We start from the raw sequence: 24,182 nt of genomic DNA, 5'->3' as shown, positions 1-24,182 counted from the left end.
GTGCAGCCTACGAGGCAGCTGCTTCCTGTTGACGGGCCTGGGGTGAATTCGGCCTGTTGTTTTAGCACATCAGTGATGCGGCTGGTCTCTAGCACTGCTATCGCATCAGCTAAGATGTGTAGCGTTGCTGTGATGCGTCAGTGGGGTGGTTGTGGTTATCCCAATTATGCCCTAACTCAGTTAGATGATAAGATGCAGAGTGAATATCTGTCTCTGGCACTATTACAACCCCCAAGGCCACGAAAGAAAGAAAAGCCAAACACTCAGTTATTAAGTAAATTTTATTTTGCACATTTGGTCTTCCAGTCAGGTATACACAGCAACGGAATGCAAGAATGCAAGACTAGAATAAATAGAGATCAATTTAGAAAAAGCAAACAAGCTCCAAAATAGAGTACAGAAATAATGACCAGGCAAAAGGATAAAGCTTCAGTTCAAACACATTCTTGCTATTAAATGTTTCATAGCCTTCAGAACAACCAGCAAACCATTATATATATTTATGTATGAGCTATTTTTAATGCACACACCAAGTATATGACAGCACAGTGACCACATAAATCCAAACTCCGAACATATAACAGGCTTCACAGTAACAATAACACAGAAAGCAAACTTGGACATCAGTGAACTCCAGGAAGGAGAATCAATGGTTACAATAAAGGATTTAATCCTCAGACCCTTTTCTGATAAGTCTCAATTTTTTTTACTTCTCATGCCACTGACATTATCACATCACTCAAAATAATGTGCAAAACTGTAGTGAGATCTTCCCAGCACTTTTGGTTGGTTCAGACTGAAGGTTGGACCCCTGTGAGTTGCTCACTGGTGTGTTCTGACCTTACGTCCATGTTTGAGTACACACATCCCAACAGGATTCAATCTGTGTCACTTCTGTATGCAGAGCATCGCTGAATACTTAATGTAACGGTATAGGACACTTCAGATATGATACAATTTCATATGACATATACACTTTATTTATTGTATGATACACATTTTGTGGTATCTCAGTCTTTGAAATAAAATGATAAGAATCTGGAATGTATATTCCACATTAATCAACAAAAAATATAGATATTACAACAGTGAATCAAAGAAATAAATTACATTGAGAACATATGGAATGTTCTAGAAAGTTGTAATTTGTACTTATTCTATACCTGTAGCAGTTTGGATTAAGAGAAAAAGACAGTATTTTGTTTCATGGCAAAACAAACATAAAAGGTCACTGTAGTATAGTGATGTGTTCTTTTCTGAAATTGATCATTCTACTGATCAGCCTACTGATCATTCAGTCTCCTAATCCAGTTATGTCTTCCTCTGTAGAACTGCACTCTGAACAGGTCTGTTCAGGGAAACTGAAGCTGTTTACATGCGGATAAACATCTCTAATATCTCACTACCCAACACTTGCATGACCAATCAGTGTTAGCCTTCCTCTTTTCAACATCACCATAGAAACAGGGTGACACAAAAACTAAATACACTAATAAATAATAAATAAATTAAGAACAAAGACACAAAAATAAGAACAGAAACAGATCTGAAACAAGACTGTTCTGAGCTGCTTGTGTGAATAGCTTGCCAGTCTTTGATGAAGAAAGATTAAAAAAATGAACAAAATACACCATGCATCACAGCCATCAAACATTTACCTCTGACTACCATGTGATAAGTAAACTTCTAGACATGGTATCAGAGTGAACCTTCAAGGTTTTGGAAGCTTAAACAAGCCCCCGTTTTCTCTTGAAGGCCCCCGAATGTCCTTCCTTTGAATGTCTGACGAGAAGTGTCCTAGTGTCTCAGAAATCAATCTTTCACCCGACCTAGACTCAGACACCTTGCCCAGCGTACAGCTGACCCGCGGAGGTCCAGTACATCCCTTACTGCTGCAGACTAGCGTGATGGACGCAGTGTTCAGCTGGGTGCTTGGTCACCCCTCCAAACGCTTCCACATCACGGCTGGACCAGGGGACCACATTACCCAGGATGCTTGTGCCGCAGTGGGCTAGTGCGGAGAGCTCTGTGTGAGTGAGCTGCCGATCCCACACGTTAAACTGAGAGAGTTCACCTACCAGGGCACGAGATGCTTCGAAACGCAGGCCATCCATTGAACTCTGTAGGACAGAGAAGGCAGGATTTAGATCTGTTGCTAAGCCTGCGTTTCATACAGCCACTACTTACAACACACACACACACACACACACACACACAAAGAAATGTGCCGCCTACAGGAAGAAGAAAACTAAAAGCATCGAGTGAACTGAGAAGTTGAGCAATGAAAAAGATGATGTAAGATCACTGATAGACTGAGGTGGGCTGATCCAGAGTTTTGTGGGTGAGCAACAGGTTGTACTGGATGTGGGAAGATATCAGAGGCCTGTGAGCTTTACTGTGCTATGTGCAACGACTCTTGCCACTGAATTTTGTATGTATTTGGTATATTCTGTATGTCTTGGAGACTATGGAGGGTTTTTAGATGTGAACAGAATTACAGTTATCTGGAGTCATGATAAAAACATGGACGGGAGTGTCTTTGGTATGCAGCACATGGTGACGCCGAGCAGTATTGTGAAGGTGAAAGAGAGAGGTCAAAGGTTATATTACGCTTCTACACTATGGGAATGGTCTGATGAACTCTCAATGTTATAGACAAGGTTGATGCAGCTTGCAACTACGCTTGCAACTAAGGTTGCAACTGGGACCTTGATTGATTCGTGTTAAGCTTCTGAAAGCAGGAGTTCATCCACATTTATTGTTGTTATCGGTACAACTATGTACATCAGTACCATGAACCATGATAAACAGGTGGTGGAGTAGATGATGTGGAATCACTACCATTCGAATATAAACTAATTAAGTGACGAATGACACGAGGAATGAAAATACTGTTATTACTTCTACTGGTTCTGTGCATTTTTTCTGCAAGTGTGAAATGTGCATGACATTTTTTTTCTGATGGATCTCCATCTTCTTTCCTGTCACATGACTCTATCCCATAGGCCCAAGGCCATTAAGGGCGCAAGCTTAGAAACCCATCCACAGTAAAAGCAGTAAAAAACACAGCCATTATGGACAAGCTCGTGAAGGTCTTAAAGCTCAGCTAAGCTTAATGAAGGGATGAGGAGTTTAATGACGGGTTACGCTGAGGGGGGAGTTTTGAGGGTGGAGAACATTGGGGGAGGTGAAGAAGGTTAACTGAGTTTACTGAAGCACGCACATATTCGAACTCCAGTTGGCTGGCCCAGTTTTAGTCGTACAAAAACCGCTGTTGGAGCTGCTGCGACGCTCGAAGACCAACCAGGCACATTTACTAATCCACCGAGCACCAACGTAGCAGTGGGTGTGTTTGCTACAACGTAGCAGTGGGTGTGTTTGAGTACAAGTCTAATGGGGCATATTTTTTATATTTGCTTCTCTGGACTGTTTAATGCTTTATGAAATGATAAGTATTTGACTACATAACATTTTTCTAATATTTTTAATAGAGATTGTGGTTTAGAAGAAAAAAATATTTTAAAGGGCTAAAATTCCTTAAATACATGTCTTTGAAAGTACTGGATAAATCTGCACACAATACAGCTTTCAATTGCAGAATGGCAACCATTTAAGCAGTTTGTAGCTACCATGCTGAAAATCTGGTATTCCAGAGACGCAGCCAGGTTATGACTCACCTGTTCCTGGCCCAGGATGAGAGTTCCTCCAGGCCGGATGGAGTGGCGTGTTGCCAGGTCCCTCCCTTCACCTTTCAGCCTTGCTCCTAGGTAGGCATGCCACACTCCGCCCCTCCTGTTCCAGCTGACACACACATGCTGCCACACGCCCACTGTCAGGTTCAGGTGAAACTGCGCCACCTACAGGAAGGACCAATCATATCCTTACGGAAATGTGCAATATTTTAACTGCACACACTCTTCTTGGCATCGCTTTATGCAACGAGTCCCTCCAGGTGCATAAATGCTTGCATTTTGATGGGGCAAGGATTGATTCATATCAAACCTAATAAGTTCCTGTTATGTTACTATTTAAACTAGTCTAATCAATGTATATTGAAATGAAACAACCAATATAAAATGTAGCAATGGGGTGGAAAGTATTTGACAACAATCTACAAACCAATAACCTCTTTTAAACCATAATAGAAGTCCTTAATACTCAGGGTAATGTTTTAATGCGTCTACTTCAAGATGAAAGAGTAATTTTGCATGAGTTTCATCACATTGATTTGAGTGACTGATCTGGTGAGGGGTTCAAAGTGGTGTGTACCTCATTATTGATGATGAGCTCAGTGGGGCCATGGACCAGCTGCTGTAACACCAGCTCATGAGTTTGCTCTGGCACAGCGTAGGAGACTCCAGTTCCCAGGATGCCCTGCGCGGGCCTCAGCCACATGCAGACCGTGAAGGCGTGGAGAGGCGGGATGGCACGCTTTACCTTTGCGTACATCAAGCTGCTTCTCGCAGGAAACGAGAGCCTGTAACCCTCTGGGAACCTGTTCTCAGACATACCTGACACAGACGTGCACGCATGGGGGTTGAGGAAATCTAACATTTTAATACTGTGTTTTTATTGATATGACACATTTACATATTCAGAAGCCCATCGCTGAATTTTATTTAGAAATGTGCAACAGCTAAACTGCTTGTTAAATCAAGGCTTTTATATCAAACTGATTTATTAGTACAATACATCATTTTACCTCTTAAAAATGTTGATTAGTGTTCCCATCATGCTATCAAATATATCTCAAAACCACAAAAATCTAAATCAATATGATACATATTATGAAATGTTATATGAAGAGAGTGTTTGATCCAAAATGCAGAGGCAGAGTCTGGAGCAGAGAGAAACGTATTGGACTGTCTCTTTATAGCCTCCTGGTGGAACTCGTAATGTTGAATATTGAACAGTTTTGCATAATTGATCCTATGCTCTTAAATAATGTTTTGTAGATGTGTAGAAATCCACTATTTCTACAAAACACTTTCCAGAAATCACTGCAGACATAAGCAGTGTGTCTAGCCCCAGGGTGGCTCATTACAGAAATACACCAGGGGAAATCGCTCCTACATTCACACCATCTTCACCTTCTCTCTCTGATTTTCCTGATTTCCCCCGTCTTACACTCAAGCTGTCCCGCCCATCTGTCTAACCATCTCTCTATTTATCCTCCAGCTTGATTTCGAACCCTTTCATCCTCTCTCTCGTTCCGTGTGCTCTCACCTTGCTCCAGGCTGTGAATCCGCTGTTGCACGGTGACCAGCCCGTGGTCGATGTGCTGCTGCTGTTTCTCTGCCTCTTTGCGGAGAGCCTTCCTCTCCTCCTCCAGCAGCTTCATCTTCCTCTTCAGCTCCCCCTCCAGATCGTCCACTCTCCTCTGCACGGCCGTCCCCTGGCCCCTGGTGGCGGTGGGGCCACTGCCAGGGCCCTTCGCCTCGGCCTCCGTGTGGTTGTGTGCCAGCGGTGCCATCTCTGCCTGCAGGCGGAATAGCGCTCTGTAAATGATTTACTGAGCTTTCTTGTGTTGTCTAACTATGGAAACTTCAGAAGAAGTGATGAAGAGTAAACATTCCCACCCTCCCTTCACTAGTAACCTTCACCATTTGGCTGCAATTTCCATTCATGTTAAACCTCACTGAAATATGATTTCGTATTTGTGCGCGCACCGGTTTCCTTCATCACAGCAGCAGCTCAGCCACAGACCTGCACACTATTCCGCGCGCAGACTCATGGTGTGGCTTTAGCATCAGCCCTTACGCACGTTACTGGGGTAAAATATGGTAATTGTCATCACAGCGTGTTATTTGCTGTTTAGCGCTTTGACTTCGTGATTCCGTGAAATCGTTACATTTTGGCTGCGCTCGTTTACGCTTCATTATTTGTCGTCAGGGACATTTACACAAATCGATCTATAGCAAATCCTCATCACGCACGCACGCACGCACGCAAGTGCGAGAGCGCTGATGAGAGTCGCTGCACTGTGGTCATAAATCACCTAAATGTACTCGTCTGGACCCAATTTGAGAGCCACGTCTGGCGCAGGACCGTAAATCTTTGCCGTGTGCTACGTGAGCAGAGCAGAAATGAGCTCGTGGGATCAGCGGGGAGGTGAACTTTGTAACCACACAGCGTGCTGATCATCAGAAACGTTAGGGGTCTGTGTTTCACAATGTAGCATCAAACCTCTGATTCACCCATTTCCAATATTGTGCAGATAAAGAGAAGAGGCTATAATTCCATCCGGAGAATAACTCAGTTCCCATGTTCAGCAAACAATCTGTTTTCAGTATCGAATTGGTCATTCTTGGTTCCCATCTTACCTCCAGTTTCTCAATACGGTCTTTCATCTGAAGTATGGCTCGCTCCAGTTCCTCCACGGCGAGGGCCGTCAGCATCGAAGACCCCGCATCGTCCTGCATTTCCAGACGGTCCCTCTGTACCCTTTTCCCGCTCCACAGTCCCGTGCTTCGCAGCGGTGTGTTCCGTTTCTTCCCACTCTCGCATTCCGACAGCTTGCCCGTCAGCTCCTGTATGGTCCGCTGGTCCGTCAGAATCTCGTCTTTTTGTTGTATCACTGTTTGCCGGAGCTCCTCGGCCGTCGTGCGGAGGTAGCCCCAGTCCTCGCCCGCATACAGTGACTGGTCGTCGGCTTGAAAGTTTTTCGGTTTGCACTCTCCGGGGGGAAGTGGTGTACAAATGAGTCTGCTGTAGGTTACCTGCTGCTCACTGCCGGCGCCGCCGGTTCCCACTCCGGTCATTCCGTAGAAGACGGGAGTCTCGGGGCTCACCCTCTCTCCGCTGAGCGCATCAGCACCATGGAGAGCGTCCAGCGGTCCCGCCCGAGCCACGGATCTCGACGGGGTAGACGGTCCACCTGTGCCCGGGGAGAGCGACTGGTTGTCGGCCAGCTGCGCTGAAGCCGAGGTAGCTGCAGGTGAGCCGCCGTGGACCGCAGCAATGATGCAGATAACAGCCCCAACAAAAGCCACCATCCCGGCGGCCAGGATAACGACGATGAACTTCAGGGTGGCGGTTTGAACAGTCGATAAATATGAGAAACGGATAAAAAAAACGTGAGATTGAAAGCCCGCTAAAAACCAGAAGACGAAAAGAGATCACCAGAGAATCATTGAGTCGTCAACTATGTACCTTATACTACATCGATAAAGTGATACATATCACGGTGGGTCACTGACACATCCTTTCTTCTACGAACACAAACGTGTTTTCTATCTAGACGCTCTCGCGCAGAAAGGTGCCTTCACGTGCAGCGCTGCAAGCATCTCGCAGCATCTCGGAGCGCGCGCAGAGTGGGAGAGGGAGGGGGGGAGCGGGTTGTCTCATGTCACACCAATGTGAGCTCAATCTGTAGCCGCTTTTGGAAACGGAACTCGTTATAAAGCATCGTAAGTGCCCCAACATAAGAGTCGCTCTGGCCGGTATGTTAGCGCAACAACCTTGACTACAGCTATCGACATATCACATGGTTCACAAGCGCACTCTGTTTTCTTTATGAATCCTAGAAAAGGAACGATTGTTATTCCACAATGAGTGTCTTACAAATAGCGCCTCAGTCTCAGCCAAAGTCAGGAGCTGAACTTCGTTGTGAGCATCTTGGACGCCTGTTCTCAAATGTGGCTATTCACCTCTGCCACGTTATCGTCCTCGTGAAAGGTTGGTCACGAAAAACAAGGAAAAAAAACGAGTGAGGTATCCCGGATAAGAATGAGATCACGCGCGTGGCAATGTGCCTAACGGGTTACCGTAATAATCCACCTTGACATGTCTCCCAAACACAGCGCACACGTGCAAAAGGAAAGACACTGGCGCACGTGGAGCAATTTACAGTTTTTTTTCTTTTATATGAATTCAGTACAACAGGTTTAGCTCGATTTGACAAGTCTCGGCGAGAGAGTACAGCTGAACAGTGACAAAGACTGAGAGCAAGATGACAAAAATAGCTTTAGATTGTTATATAGCTGAAACTGATCGTCACCTACAGAATATCAATATCACAAACTGAGATGGAACATGAACCGAGACAACTGGTCCCTTCCTTTCCCGACAGATCAAGAACCTTTTTCAGGCTCTGTAGTGTTGATGCTTTTCATCATCACACCACACAGCCCAGTTTGAGAGAAACCCGATCTCTCGGAGCACAGGGACTATTTTCAGATGCACTCATGTACATCAGCTGTGCTACCAAGCATGGATTATGCAAGGCACAAATGTGTGAATAGCACCGAGGGCAAATCTAACATTATGGCTGCAGTAGAAAATGCCAGATGGTGGGTGGTAGAGTTGTCCCTGGTGGCATAACCCTTTTCATCTTTCACGTCTTTACATTTGCAAGAACAAACTAACGTCAATTCATTTGTTATGGCATCGGTTATTCCCCGGATGAAAGGACATGGTGAACGAGTTAGCTCGTTATTTTGCACATAATGTATCTGCATCACACTAAAATCGAACCGACATAAAGCGACAAGCAGTCGTCCGGCGCTCCATCTTCTTGCACGATAGGTGCTGCCCTCTAGTGTGCAGTTATTTAACTACACTCTCAGGGAACAGCTCTGGAAATCTACTTTTCAGAATAGTTAAGAAACTAATCTTGAATCTAAATTAGCTTTAAGTTACAATAGCAAGTTTTAAAATCTAAAGTTTACACTGGAAACCAATGTAACAATATATTATACAATATAAAACCTGTAGGGGATCATTTCACAAAAGTGATTTTGCAATAAGCTAAAAATAAACCACTTTTAGCTTTAAAAAATCAGGAGAAAATTCATTTAAGGCCAGACAGCTACTAAAAACTCAGTTAAGTTGTAGTTTGGTTGTACCTTGAACAGCTTCGTCAGGTAGCACTCAAAAGCCTATTGTTGGTTGTAAATGCCTCTTCTGAGATTAAAAAAAATGTGGATTTAACAATTTAATGCACTCAATTTAAAACACTGTTGCAAAAATCACAAACAAGCATTTATTCAAATGTTTTACAAGCGATTCTAGGTGCACTACTTAAAAGTAGTACAAAAAAAGTTCATATTTTATGCTGCTAGACAATTAAAATGTTTTAAAAACCTGTATTGAATGTACAATAAAGACATGTCTTGCAGGTATAATAAAAATAAAAAGCATAAAATGATATCAGCGATTCTGCTCAACACAATGGTGATTATTGCAGGAGAGCCACGTCCAGAACCTCACGAGAGCTTACTGTGACACTCGAGACAGAGAGTAGTACACTGGGACAGACAGACTGCTCTACCCCACGTTAACCAGCGTAATACTGCAGCACTATAAATAGGTAAGGCAGAATCAAACATTTCAGACCCAACTGATCTCGATGGCCTCTTTTATCTTTCTCTCTCTCTCTCTCACACACACACCCCTATTCAAGTTGCAAAGATGTGATTAACAAGCGGTATATTTCACACACTCGGTCATACATTATAGAAGAGCTTTGTGTCAGTTTAAAGGGACATAAATTAAGACAGAGCGTCTGATCTACAGTGACATGGTGTGAGCTTGAGTGCACATCTCATGGAGTAGCACATACGGAGAAGTGCCTGGAACACATCAGTCTGCAGGAACCAGTTTTAGGAAAATAGTCTCATAAGACAACAGAACAAGAACTAAAACTACCATGTGTAGAGGTATGAAAGAAAAAGCAAAGAATGCTTTGTGTGAATATGAAACTGTATTTCTGCAAACGTTTTAAGGCCAGACTCTCTTGTGCTGTGTGTTGATAAGATGCAATTAGGTAACAGAATCATGCCATAAAACCATTTTTGCATGATTAAATAAATTAAAATAATAAAAGCATCACAATAGTATTTTTCTTAAATAAGAATCAACATACATTGGCAAAAATATTAAGTGCAGTATTTTCAACATATTAAACAACAGACAAGAAAAACAAACATACATACATACAAACAAACAAAAAAAACCCTAAATATGGCTGTCATGCAGATCAATAAAAAAATAAAATAAAATAAAAAACACATTTAAAAGCTCTCAAGCTGGGTAATTCAACAGATCCCAATAAATGGCGGGAAAAAATGGTAATTCCTGAACATTTGGAATTAATCTTGAGCGAGGACCTAGGCTTGATCAGGCCTGAGGCGGGTGCAGCCTTGGTGTGTGTGTGGTGTTGGGACTCTCCTCAGTGTGATGTGCCCACAGGAGGTCAGGGTTAGGAGGGTCAGGGTTGGGAGAGATTACCAGAGCTCCAGGACAGCTCCACCTAAGGGGAAGGAGCTGCCACCACTGCCAACGCCACCTCAAGGGGGGCTGGCAGCATCTGCCAGGGCCCGGGCCAAGGTCCTGCATCACCATCGCCGAGCAGCCCAGCCTGAAGCACGGACTTGTTCTGAAAAGGCCGTTTGAGATCCAAGCCAACAAACTGAACTAAAATGCATGACTGCACCATTCAGAAGGTTTTTGGTAAAAAAACTGAAACCTTTTCTACGAGGGCCTTCTTTTATGCCTGACTAGCTTGACCAACATACTGTTTTTTTTTTTTTTGTAAACAAGTGCTTTCACAAGGCAAAAAGTTACTTTACAACTGTCAATTTTAACAGTCTATAAAGTTTTCAGCTCATTCAACGGCTAACACGTTTCTTGAAAACGATCAGTTCAATGTCGAACACTTGCCCACATTTGATATCCATCACAGTCTGCCATTATCCAGGAGAATAAACACCCCATTACAACACGTTTTTAAAGCCAGCGTCCTAAGCTTATTATTGAATCAAACGGCGTAAAACCAACGGTTAATCTCAGTCCCCCATTATGCAACTCCGCACATAAGTCTTGCAGAAAGTGTAACTTCCTTTTGGTGGGTAGCAACGTGTGGTTCAGAGCTTTAGTGCTTGTCCTAAAACGAAAGGCGTACTGGAGCCTAACACACAGCGTGGCACTGGGATCAAACCAGTCTTCCCCTTATGAGCGCCACATGACGACTGGAGCTCATCTCTGTGGAATGCACTAGCTGCTTCCAAAGGCCCCCCCCATGTGTGGTACCACACAAAGACAATGATATGGGTGATTCCAGCACTGGTAACGTGACCCTCTGGCTCAAGGGGAGGAAGGAGCACAGAGGACATGTGGCCGTTTAGCTCCTCAACCATCACAGACCTCCAAGTTGCAAAAAAAAACATCTCAGAACATCTTGAGGGCATTTCATTTGGTGAAGAGGACATCACTGAGCACTATCAAATAAGACACGATCAAATAACACATCTTTAAAAAAGATCAGGGAGCAAGCTGGAGCCAAACTGAAACAAATACTCAAATGCAGCCGGCGCCCCCAGATCCCCCCCCCCCCCCCAGCTGACACCTGATCTCTCTAGTTGAGGCCAGTCTATAGGACAACTGAGCAGCCTGGTTTGTTTTGTTCAGGTTTCTATAGAATAAAATGAGGAGTCTCGCCACAGGCCCCAGAACCCATAAGCCTCTCCTAGAACAGAAACAGCAGTGCGTCACTCTCACCCCCTCTTCTCTGTCAACGTGTATCCCAGTCGTATACCTTTGAAAGCTGAATTATTAACTGGTCTGGGTGAAAGGTGCCATGTGATAAGACCATTATTACTAGAGTCATAAAAATGTTAGGTGCTTTCAGGCAGCTGATCATTAGACCGGAGTCCATGATAGCAACATTGGCTTAACACGCCCAAATAACCAAGCGTTTATTCTCACCAGACACGGTCACTGATGACTACGGTAGGGTATAAAATAAAAGAAAAAGCCATCATAAGAGCCATTTCATGGAAAAAAAGGGGTTTGTCTGATCCAGCTTACTGGCCCAACATCTGCTCCAGGAGTGTGCATAGGCAGTGAGCAAACACATGTTATTCTGCCTCTTACCGATACCCAGGCACTGCTGTTTACTGCGAGCAGCAGCATGACATTTGCCCTCGGGGTTTTGTGTAAAACACAATATGGATGGAAACTCATTTCAGTGTTCCCCTTCCCTACCTCTCTGGCACTTCAAGGGAATATCATGGTACAGTACTATACGGGAACCCGCTTCTTAGACCAACAAATGGGATAATGTATGAGACAAACATGTCCTCAAACATGTCCTAGGTAAAAGGCAATATTTGTGGCTTCAAAGAGTTTTCTCTCGTTTTGGTCTTCACGGTCGGGTGGTGGTCTTATTTGAAGCAGATGAATGATTAGAGAAGCAGGCAGAAGAGACTGGTGGAGGGAGTCCAGGAGGATGGCAGAACTCTTTGATGGTCACGGTGAGTAGGTTGGTGGTCACATCTGTGACGACCACGTTGGCGCACTGCGCCGCCATCTCGGGACGCCAGTCCAGACCCTCCTCTTCCTCCGAAGCTTTGTGAGGAAGAGGAGTCCCGGGGAACTCAGCCTGCCGGCGGAGGCCAAAGGGGTTGCGCCTCCGACCACGTCGTTCAGCGCCGTGAGGCACGGAGAGGTCCAGGATGTGCTCGCTGTCTTCGGAAGACGACGAAGACGAGGAGGAGAACATGGGGGAGGAAGGCAGGGCGGACTGGGCCGGAGCGGAGCTGGGTTTGCAGTCTGTTGTCTGGGTTCTGGGATTGGCAGAGGGGAGAGTGGCAGGGTTGGCCTCACTTAGTTGGGGGGCGGAGGTGGGAGGTTGGGGAAGTGGTGTGGGTGGGAGAAGGAGTTCACTGTCCGACACCTCAGGGCTGGAAGTGGAGTGAGGAGGTTCATCAATTGTTTTAGGTGTGTCTGGAGTCATAACCTTTGCACTTTGAGAGGAAGACGGTAAAGATGAAGAGTTACAGGCTACTCTGGGAACACACTGTTCTACCTTGGGCTTATTTTCAGAAACCTCCACTGGACGACAATCGAATGGTTTTCCAAAAACAGGGAATCCAGCAGTTGTGGCAGGGAGTTGCAGACCTCTATATGATAGATCTCCAAACCTCCTGCTCTTCCCAATAACCCTGTTTCGGGACGGGACTTTCTGGCGCCCAACATGGGGCAGGTGGGCGGCGCTTGGTGTCCTTCTGTTATTGGCTACCCCACCACCCCCAGGCTTGTCAATCACTTTCAGATTCAAAATTACCCGTCCCTTCTTCACCTCCCGAGGTTTAACCTTCCGGTTCAGGATACGGACCGTCTCGGAAAAGGGACTGACTGTAGGGCGTGATGAGAAGGGGCCCGATGGACCGACTTGCTGAGCCAAAGGGTCGAGGCGGGGCAAGGGTCGCCGTGACATACGATGACAACGGTGGATGTCTTTCTTCAGTTTTGGCTGGGCAGCCCCAGACTGAAGCTTGGCATTAGAAGGGCCACTCGGGGGGTAAGAAGGTGTAGAAAGAGGCGGAGGTTGAGGCTTGGATGACGGTTGGGGGCGACTGTGTTTGAACTCAGGGACTCGGGGAGAGCTCTCTGCAGCATGTGCCCTCGACTGGATGCCAAACACACACACACACACAGATCAGAAAAAAACATAACTAAACCTTAGTTTATAATGGAACAAGGTTAAAGCAAGTAAAAACAGAAAGCTTAATACACAGAGATCACATTAGTTAGAAAACGATGCACCTGAAACCAGAGCACTGTCCATTCATTTCATGACACAATTAACACTGCATGTTACTGTATTGACCAACCTTGAGGAGCAGGGTTTTAGGCTTGGGCCCTCTCTTCTTTGGTCCATAAAGCTCCTGTTCTCTCTCTCTGGTAGGAGACAAGATGACAAGCACGGAGAGTCACAGACTAGTGTAAAACAGGGGTGTTATGGAATCAACTAGTAAGAATATTCTTCCGTTTAGAATATACGCATTGACGAAAGCCTTTATTAAAGAGTAAACATGTTTTATGTATATAAGCAAAATAGACAGCAAGACACCAGCCATTGCCATTTTATTTCTGATTATGTTCTAATGTGGCAAAATGACCGTTTGAGTATTTCCTGCAAACATACATCAGAGAGCAAGTCTGTGACTCACACAGACCACTTCAAACACTTCTACATCAGCGGCTATAGCAACACTCGGAACACATGCACCAACAGTCACAGTACACACCAGCACAGGGTACACACACCAGCAGACAAACTTAAACATCTTCCTGTCCTCTAGATGATAATTGTGTATTGTCTCACACCATAAGTATCTGTTGGCAGCTTCAGTAGGTTATTTACCCAGTACACCTAACCTGTCCAACCTGTTTATAACCACATATATTTTGGAAATAAAAATTACTGCTTCAGCTATTTTTCTGCTGACTTTCAGACAGCACACAGCAAAGCCACCACAATGTGGGAAGGATAATTACAACTTAACAAATAATGCAGCACTCAGTAAGCAGGTGTGGTAAATATACTGAAGTAAAACATGTTCAAATATCCATAAAAACACAATTCTAGGCAGCACTGGAGTGAAAAATACTACATGTTAATCTCTGAAACCTATATGAACAAATGAATGTGTGTAGAATTGGATACATTTTCTGTACGTCAATTGTGTCTTTTACAGCTCCCAGAAACACATGTAAACACCAATAGAGAGATTTAACAGGCAAAACTCACTTTTGTTCAAAAGCTGCTACAAGACGATCATCAAGAATATTTTCCTCTGGCTCCCAAGTGCTGTATCTGCAAGAGGACCAAAAATCTGCAATCACTTTGGACAACGGTTTGTTTAAAAATGGAGGAATAACAAAGCAATTCGGGGCAACTTACTTTATAGCCCAGCCTTTCCATTTGACCAAGTACTCAATGCGACCCTGTAATGAAAACAAAAGGCCCAAATTAACTTCGCCAGCTATAAAACAGTTTTAACGCAACACAATGCCAGTGTAGTATGAAAAGCTCTTCTTATTCTTGTTTTTAGTTCGAGAGACGCACGACTTCCCGTCATCTGCGGACGTGACAGCAAAACATTTGACCAATATCTTGTGAGCCCACTAGCTAAGACTCCCAAAAAAGATGCCAATAAACAAACAAAAAAGCGCTAGAGAAAATTATTATTTTAAAAAGCATAAAATAAGCCGATGTCCAACTCCAGATAAACAACTCCCACCGTCCCGGTGACGGGCTGGCGGCTCTTTGTCAGAATTAGCACTCCGCGCAGACACAAAACAGCTGGCGCCGTCACACCAGCGCCGCTGTGGTTAGCCCAGCGGCTAACGGCGCGGCTAGCGGGGCTAACGGCACAGCTAACGGGGCTAGCGGCACAGCTAGCGGGGCTAGCCGGCGAGCTCGCCTCACCTCACGGCCAATATAAGTTCACATAACGCAACTTCGTAACGGCTAACCGACACCGACGCGACCGGACGGCACCCGTGTAGCTAGCGGGCCGTTCTCGGGACCGTCTTCCGACAACGGTACCAGCCCAACGCTCCTCTCGGGCTCGCCGAACCGAAAACAGAAAACACCGCGTCTCGCCGCCGGATTCACCCTCCTCGGCTCACCCACGGAGCTAAAAGTTTACGCGCGCGAGGAAAAACCAAAGGCCGCGGCGGCGCGAGGCAGGGGCACGAGCACACACACGCGCGCGGACTAACCTTGCGGACGCGCCGTTTCAGTATGGCCTCGGCGGCAAACACACGGTCGCCCGCCGCAGAGAGCTCCATGTTCTCGGGACAGGACGGGGAGGCTCGTGACCAAGTGATGAGAAGGAAGGAGCCCGCGTCTCGGAGAGCGGGCGAGACGGACGCGCCGAGCCCAGCCAATGACAAGCGGCCCGACACGGTCACGTGGTCGCCCGTGCGGCCCTCCGTGGCCAGCAGGGCCGGCTCTGGTCGCCAGGCAACGAACATGAGTTTAACTGTAAGTTTTTTTGTAGAAAACGCGGGAGGACGGCTGAACTGTTTGTTTAATTTTCTCTGAAGAATGTTTTTTTTTACATTATTGACACGTTTTTCATAAACATCATATATTTACGCACTATTCCACACACTATTCTCTCGCATTTGGTTGTTAATAAAGAGTGGCAGGGGCTCTATAAGCTTGTATTGTTCCTATTGTATTGTGTAGCTAACGTAGCTAACGTGTAAATGTTACACTCCCTGTTAATAAGCTGTAAGCAATACGTGGACATAATACACTGATTTTCAGGGCTATATTCGACATCAGTTACAAGCATTGTTATAATATTTTTTTCTGTGCTGCTTTTGGTTCCCATAATTGTTTTAACTGGGTGCATACAATTTTTGTTCATGCATATCATTGTTCATCAAAAAGTGCATGATGCGCTATTTCCTCCAGTCTTTTGATGTAGCTTTCTTTTCCTTTTGGGTAAAGCTCACATGGACTCCTGACCTCCACACTGCAGAAACCTCTTCATACTGGGATAGGGCAGGAAGATTTAAGTAGTGAGGAAGAATAATAAAAATAGATCAATAATAATAAATAATTAAAATAAAGAGAGAGAGAGAGAGAATGAAAGAGACGGACACATAGAAATACATTTAAGAAATATATTAAAATGTATGGTTTGTTGTAAATAGGATACAAGGAAATACAGTAGAAATACTTTAATGTTCTTTATATATATTTATATAAATTATACACAAACACACACACACACACACACACGTGCATATATATATATTATAAAAACAGTTTAATTATAAAAACGTAAATGTAATTAAATTAAAAATAAACAAAAATGCATTACATTTTTAAATGTACGTATGTTTCAGTGAATTTCTTGGCATGTTGACAGTGTATGTTTCCATAGTGCAGTCTTCAGCTCTTGTTACAGTTTTCTCATGGCACTCTCCTCTTTCTCATTCTCAGTCTGTAAAATAAAATTCAGTCAAATAGAATTTTGTTATTTTCTCTTTAGCCAACTCTGTTACTAGAGTTTCAAGACTTTAATGAACAATTTTTTGTTCAAATTTTTATATTCAAATTTCATGCAAATCACAAGACAAATGCTAACACATACTAATGTAATAAATTATTTTAAATGCATAATTGTAATTGTAATATGTAAATCTTAAAACTCTATTTTTAGGATTATATATATATATATATATATAATATATATATATATATATATATATATATATATAATATATATATATATATATATATATATATATATATATATATATATATATATATATATATATATATATATATATATATATATTCTCTTATCCTAAAAATAGTTTTAAGATTTACATATATTTGAATTTGGTTATGACCCCCCCCCTCCCCCCTCCCCCCCAACACACCCGTTAGTGAACAGTGAGCAGTATTTGTACCAGGTGGCTAAGTCCACTCCCACACCTTTACTTTTCCATTTCTGTTAAATAATTCACAGCTTAGAATGGCGTCAATAGCTTTCTTTCTCTCTCTCTCTCTCTCTCTCTCTCTCTCTCTCTCTCTCTCACACACACACACACACACACACACACACACACACACACACACACACACACACACACACACACACGCGCACACACACACACCCACACACACAACCATACACGGAAGACAGTAGTTTACAGACACACATGAAAGACAGTACCGGCTGAGATCTGTGAGTTTGTTGTTTAGACATTGTTGACGTTGTTGATTTGTTTGTTTTGCAGAAGAATGTCAGGGCTAAACAGTGACCAGTTACATCGCACAACACTTGGAATATACATGGTAAGCCTAAAATTTTCATAAACCCAGTTTCTTTATGTAGTTACATTGTTCATGTTTCACAAAGATAACACAATCTTTCTTTTAGATTAATTTACTGCAAATAAATGCATAAAATCAATTAAGCCTGTTTTAAATATGATGGGAGCAGCGGTAGAGGAGATAGCTAGATAGTCCTTTTCAATCCCAAGGAGAGGTCGTCTCACATAGAGAACAGTGGCTTTATTGATTCGCTTTAACAGAACAGGCTGACATCTTTAGCACACGTGGGTTATTATTCGGATATACTGAAGTGTCCAGGTAAAAACAACACTTATTCTGTTAAATAAAATGGAGAGAAGCTCCAACTCAGTATTGTAGTGCAGGAGACGAGTCATTGACGCATGCTGGTTTATGTACTGTAGTTACTGATCCAAATGAAACTTCATCCGACACAGACCTAACTCTCTCTCTCTCTCTCTCTCTCTCTCTCTCTCTTTCTCTCTCTCTCTCTGTCTGTCTGCTTCAGACTTTAATGGACCAATTCAACCCAAGCCTGCAATGTCTGGTAGCACTGGGCAATAACTACATCCAGGCTTTCCAAGGTATTTTATCTTGAATGTGGGAGAGATGTGTAAAAGTTGAGGGTTTTTTGAAGTAAAGTGGAAAGTGTGTAAAAGGGGCGTGAGGGAAAGGCAGAGAACTTTGGTCTAACAAATGACTCAACACTGTCCAAAAAGGAACTAGCCTCCATTGTAAAACGATTAAAACACACCACTCTATGCTAATATAGATAATAATGCATCACAACATCTGCCATTGATAAACACTTACTTTAACCTGATAACAGCATTAACTGTCTGTGTAAACATTTGTCAACTTGCACTCACCGTAAAAACTCATTTTACAATTTACAGATAAGCACCTGGCTAATATATTTCTGTACAACCAAGTGGAATAACATAATTGACACTAACAGAATGTTCTGTATATGTGTGTAGTCCTGGCTGCAAGCAGTGAAGCGTACTTCACTGCTCTTGCGAAGGTGGGTGAACAGGCTTTGCAGACTATGTCGTCTCATCTACTGGGTAAGAACTGCCTTGGTCTGAATGTTTGTATCTGTCCTTTCTTTTTTTTTTTTAACTCCATTTAAATTATTCAATAGTGGAACTGTATATTATGAAGAGAGCCGTTCACATTGCATAGAGAGGCTGTGGTAATGTTGTGATGCCAGTATGGCCCTGTACAGGCTCTCTGAAGCTGACCCAACAGATGTGGTTGTGGACATGTAAAATTAGAATGCCCAATTTTAGTATCTCTGGAGAACTTGAGTTCTGTGTTGACTAACCGGCTTTATTGCTGTCTGTTAGCTGAACTGAAGACTATGGCCTTTACACACAGATATAAATTTAGATACACACACAGATACACACACAAATGCACATTGAGTTGTTACTTATATCATTACAGTGAATATATATGTATTTGTGCAGACATGTGTATGAAGTTGTGTAGGTTTTTAGTGTCATGTTATCAGATTACAGAGGCCCCTCTGTGGTGGTAAATTATAAATGATGACAGACCATCAGTTGTACTCCATGTGTTTAACCTTTAAAAGCTTTACACACACACACACACACACACACACACACACACACACACACACACACACACACACACACACACACACACACACACAGTCTTGTTTATTGTCCTTGTAGGGATCTTGATATAATGATTAATGTTGCTTACACCTAACCTTAACCTTAACCTCAGTAACCAGTAGTTTTACAAAAACACACTTTAGAAAAAGTATTCACACCCACAAAGAGGTCAGCACAAAGTCAAAAACATCAGATGTTCATATGCCAAAAACTAAGATCTGGGGAAGTTTGAAAGTGTGTTATGTACTGAGCAACAGTATTTGTTTTGATAGGAGATATATTAATACAGATTTCTGAGAGTCAGAGGAGACTTACCACTGAGCTTGAAGGAGTGGTATGTCTTCTTTACCCATATCTACCCAAATTTCTCTATTCTCTACTTTTCTCTCCTCTTGCACATAACGATCTGTGTATGTGTTTCAGTTTCGCTGGTTTTATAGTGATGTCCTCCAAGAAATGGAGAGCAATGTCAGACTGGACAAAGACTACATTTCAGTAAGTAACAGTTACACATGTACTAAAAGCAACAAAACTTTATAATAGAGTGTAATTGTTGATACTGGTGCACTCTGTCCTCCAGGCCAGCAGGAGGCGCTATGAGATGGAGGTGAGGAACCAGGCATCAGCCCTAGAGAGACAGTTGAGGAGAGGGTGTTCAAAGGTGAGCTTAAAGGTATATGTTTGTTTATTAACCTGAGATAGATCTGAATATATTACATTTCCAGGCATGTACTGTTTGTGTGTGTAGGATGGTAGTGAATATGTGCAGTTCCTAAGAGACAGTCAGAGAGAGGCTCTGAAAGAGCAAGAGAGGAGATATCGCTTTCTGGCTGAGAAACACTGTGGACTCACCCAATCTATTGTATATCTCATCAACAAGGTAAAACCTCGGCTGATTCTCCCCATCCTTTATTCTGTATGTATGTGTAGCTAGCCAATCATTAGCCACATATTGCCATAAAGCAGCACTAAAAAAAGATTTAGCTTATATAATGTTTGAATAATCGTCAACTTTTAGTGTATTTTAAAGTAAAAAAAAAAATCAGTATGTGATTTGGTATGTGTTCACACATGCCTTCTCACATCTGAGGCACCAAACAGATTTGCTCTGAAATGCATCCAAGATGTCACAGCCGAGGACAGCTTGCCTGGTGCATTCAAGCATTGTTGTCTTACAAACAGTGAACAATAACTGCATAAAATAATATGAAAGAAATAAGAGTGGTTTCAGGAGGGAAATCGTTTATAAGGCACACAACTACCATTTAGTGTGTCAAGTAAGTTATAGGGTGAAGGCGGCATGTTTTGAATTCTAAACAGAATCTACACTGAGATTTAAAGGAGGCTATCTCTCTTGACAAAGACAGGGGGCGCCCTGCAGCACAGGGCAGAGGGATGGAGGGAGCAAGTCAATCAAACGAGAGTGGCCCGCCCACAAACTCAATCAAGACTGGATAACAACGCAGTGAGATATTTCATGACAATAAATAAATGTTTCAAGTTCCATTACAGGCAATGAAGATGAAGAAATATTGTGGTTCTTTAACCCTGTCTCTCTGTCAGGTTGACTATCAAGGCCGTGCTTGGGCAGAGCAGGCTTTAGGCATGCTGCCTTCTAGAGGTGAGAGGTCTAAACTGCACCAGCAAATGCCATAAAAATGCATAAAATCTCCACCAGGGGTTTAATGTAGTCTTTGGAGACCCCACGTCAGACCAGCTCTTTGTATTATTGTAGTTGCTGATACTTCTAAACAAGCAGAATTCAGGTGGGCATGTTGAAAGGAAGCAGACTTTAAGGAGGGCAGGAGGTCCTTATGGACTAGACTGAGAACCGGTGCCGTGTGCCTTGTTTCTTCATCTCCCCCTAGGCCCTTCCCCCCAACCCATTCGGTCCCGCTCCAACTCCCTTGGAGAATTTCTCGGACTGGGTGGGACTCGGATGATGCGAGCACTGGTCCCCCACAACTCATCATCAAACCCCACCCTTCTATCATTTTCCAGAGGAGAAACGATTACTGTACTCGTGTCTGCGCCCCAGAACGGCTGGTTGTATGGCCGCTCGGAGAGTACTGCACGGTGGTGAAACCCCCTCAATTAAAACATTATTCAGTCACATTCAATGACTATTACCATTATACCAGTGTTAGTGTATATTGATTAATTTAGTTTCTTTTATTCTGTTGTGGTTTTTTGTTTTTTAGCCAGGGCTGGTTTCCAGCGGCATATGTTGGCCCTGTTGAGGACATGGTCAGACCACCTGACCCTGGGTGAGCTGAGATCTTACACTCTGCTGCAATCGCACAAGTGGCGTTCCGGTCCATGAGTGACTTTTTCTGTCATTAGCAGTACTCTCAGAACCAGCAGCAGCCTGAGTAACCTACTGGACCATTCAACCAGCAGAAACCACGTAGCTCCGCCCCCTCCGCCACCCCCTCTACCTCTCAAATCCAGCGACTTCCAGCCTATCACAGCCACTCCTTCAGAAAACAAAGTAAGCTCAAAAGTCCAGAACAAAGGATGCTATATTTGACAGTGGATACCAATAAAAGAGAAAAATCAAAAACAAAAAAGTGAAACAGAAGTTAAAGTAACAGAGAGAAACACAAACATTCTACATTTTACATCTACAACCAAATCACCCATTTAAGGGTTTAGAATGTTTTTTTAAGAAGCTCCTTTTCATCGCTCAGTTTTTTATTTGAAACCTTCTGGTCAGCAATGCATTTTAATGCTACTCAGGGTAGGCTTTGCAAGGTGCTGTTAAGGTCTGCTTTGTACTGAGAGTCATGCCTGTGTTCCCTGGTTTGGCCAGCAGAGGCACTGTGGTAAAGTTTTGTTCTCCATGACGCCTCAGCCTTCCTTCTGGTGGATGGAGGGGGGCAGTTCCAGCTGCTGAGGGTCTGTCAATGTGTGTGTGTGTGTGTGTGTGTGTGTGTGTGTGTGTGTGTGTGTGTGTGTGTGTGTGTGTGTGTTGTCTTTACATAGTGCAATTTCTTGTGATTCTCACACTGGTCTTGCAAACTCAGAATAATAGTGTGCTTACACTTTGTGTGTGATTTGCCTTGGTTTTGAGTGTGCGCGTGTGGGCACAGTACTATCACAGTTACCCTGTGATAGACCTGACACTAGACACCCTCCTGAGATCTGATTGTCACTTTAAAAAATTTAAAAATGATTTAAATATTGTCTCAAAAGAAAAAAAACTTTCACTGTTTACTTGTTCATTGTTTGTGCTGCAGAGAAAAGACAACTATGGTCCTCAACCAGAACTTTTCCCCAGGTATAAACTAACTAAGTAATTGAGTATCACTACAGATATGTCTGCTCATTAAGCATTGAATTGTGTACTGTGTTGATGCATGGCTTTGTCTAATGAAACCGTTATCTTCCTTTTTTTGCTCGTGCAGAGGGACCAACCCTTTTGCCACGGTGAAGCTGAAACCCACCACAACCAATGACAGATCGGCTCCACACCTACGCTAAACTTACCGTCCAATTATAGTTGAGAGTCAGTGCGGTGGACTGCAGTGAACTGCAGTACATCATACAACTGCCCTAAGGATACCGCTTTGTAATGAGACAGTGCTGCTATAATTGATCGGCTCATTCACGTTTCAACCGGAGAGCATCTGTTGAGAAATATGACAGCAAGGGATTTGGTGGTTCAGGTTAAGGCTTAATAGATAGTTATTACTTGACAGAAAGAAAGAATGAATATTGAAACAGCGTTGGCAGTGCAGTAATGTGACATTTGCCTGAATGTAATCTAAAAATTATTTTGTTTATTGCCTGTAATTTGTATATGATAGCAAAAATTAGTCAGTATGTCTTTGGTAGTTTAGACTGAGCTTATTGTCTGTCTACTGTCATTTCAAAACAGAGATCCATGTAAAGAGACAGTTTACACATGCTGTTGACTTTTAAACAGTGCTGTACATGATTCTGGTTTATGAGTGACAGTGAGATGTACAAAAACCACACAAGAGCTCCAGAACCCCCTGTGAAGCACAAAGTGGTCCAGAATAACAAACAAAGTGAGTGCTGTTTATAAATGACAGCCTAGCTAATGAATACTATTTCTGTGTACTGGATGCACAGAGCTCTTTGGCCAGCTTAATGAAGCATTCACTTTTCACATCTTACATTCTGCATGTTTCCACTGAACCAGCTCAGAGTCTTTGCAGATGGGATGTTCTGTGGGGGCGGGGCTTCCTTCTCTTCTTATCTCTCCTGGCACTGGTGACTCTGTGACAGATTGCAAGCTCTTTGTTTCATTAAATTCTAGTGCATCTGCGTGTCATTGCTTGCTTTTGTCATATAGAAGACTTTTATGGATAAATTCTGCTATGCCTATGATACAGAATATTATGACTTTATAACAGACCAGGAAGAAATTCAGATAATTTGTTAGCGATACTGCACAAGTGCTCTTTCCATCAGTCAATATTACTGTGTGGTGTTTGGGCCCATGGGACCCATTTTCAGTGTTCATTAAAACAAACATGATTCTTTTATAAACCTGAGATTCAGGTTTACATGTTTCTGAAGAATGTGTAAAAGAAGAAATTTATACTGAGTGGACACTGTACACTACACAACATATTTCTATTACATATGGAGTGGTCAGCTAATTGGACCAGAGGGTAATAGAAGTTTGGAACTGTAGATGAAAAAGGTAATCATGGCAAAAATGAAAGATTTGTGTGTGTGTGGGAGTAAGAGAGATAGAGAGAGAGAGAGAGAGAGATAGAGAGAGAGAGAAAGAGAGAGAGAGATAGAGAGAGAGCGAGAGAGAGGGATGAGAATAATTTTCATTTCATCATGTTGCAGCCACTAGCAATAAAAGGGAGTACTGCAAACGGTGTGGATCTGAGGGACAGAACACACTATACACATGCATGATGTTTATAACGCACCCAGCTTATTTATAA

General features: G+C 43.1%; 3 protein-coding genes across 6 annotated transcripts; 1 reads left to right on the top strand and 2 right to left on the bottom strand.

Moving 5' to 3' along the window:
* Positions 1-273: 273 nt before the first annotated feature.
* Positions 274-7,673, bottom strand: nptxra (neuronal pentraxin receptor a). Its single transcript, XM_076996947.1, has 5 exons — positions 6,324-7,673; positions 5,227-5,479; positions 4,270-4,511; positions 3,678-3,857; positions 274-2,120 (listed from the first exon to the last, which is right to left on the bottom strand). Exons 1-5 carry the CDS (start codon positions 6,993-6,995, stop codon positions 1,887-1,889), a joined length of 1,581 nt encoding a protein of 526 aa, XP_076853062.1. The 5' UTR covers positions 6,996-7,673; the 3' UTR covers positions 274-1,886.
* A 1,282-nt stretch (positions 7,674-8,955) lies between these two features.
* On the bottom strand, positions 8,956-15,668 carry cbx6b (chromobox homolog 6b). Its single transcript, XM_076996946.1, has 5 exons — positions 15,514-15,668; positions 14,690-14,733; positions 14,537-14,602; positions 13,617-13,683; positions 8,956-13,411 (listed from the first exon to the last, which is right to left on the bottom strand). The coding sequence occupies exons 1-5, from the start codon at positions 15,580-15,582 to the stop codon at positions 12,146-12,148; spliced, it is 1,512 nt and encodes a 503-aa protein (XP_076853061.1). The 5' UTR covers positions 15,583-15,668; the 3' UTR covers positions 8,956-12,145.
* Positions 15,669-17,425: 1,757 nt separating this feature from the next.
* Positions 17,426-23,544, top strand: baiap2l2a (BAR/IMD domain containing adaptor protein 2 like 2a). 4 transcript variants are annotated; one of them, XM_076996942.1, is made up of 14 exons: positions 17,426-17,611; positions 18,117-18,192; positions 18,589-18,675; positions 19,524-19,585; positions 19,675-19,746; positions 19,832-19,912; positions 20,000-20,131; positions 20,615-20,716; positions 20,815-20,872; positions 21,120-21,327; positions 21,453-21,518; positions 21,598-21,742; positions 22,491-22,531; positions 22,659-23,544. In XM_076996942.1, exons 1-14 carry the CDS (start codon positions 17,558-17,560, stop codon positions 22,732-22,734), a joined length of 1,260 nt encoding a protein of 419 aa, XP_076853057.1. In that variant the 5' UTR covers positions 17,426-17,557; the 3' UTR covers positions 22,735-23,544. The 4 variants fall into 4 exon arrangements, with proteins under 4 accessions (XP_076853057.1, XP_076853056.1, XP_076853059.1 ...); XM_076996941.1 differs by having other exon boundaries at positions 21,595-21,742; XM_076996944.1 differs by lacking the exons at positions 22,491-22,531; positions 22,659-23,544 and adding an exon at positions 22,106-22,435 and having other exon boundaries at positions 21,595-21,742.
* Positions 23,545-24,182: the final 638 nt, after the last annotated feature.

Source organism: Brachyhypopomus gauderio, chromosome 2, assembly GCF_052324685.1.
Source record: "Brachyhypopomus gauderio isolate BG-103 chromosome 2, BGAUD_0.2, whole genome shotgun sequence".
In the NCBI taxonomy this organism is placed as follows: domain Eukaryota; kingdom Metazoa; phylum Chordata; class Actinopteri; order Gymnotiformes; family Hypopomidae; genus Brachyhypopomus; species Brachyhypopomus gauderio.
Note: the sequence above shows the minus strand (reverse complement) of the source record. Positions and strands in the feature narration are given on the sequence as shown.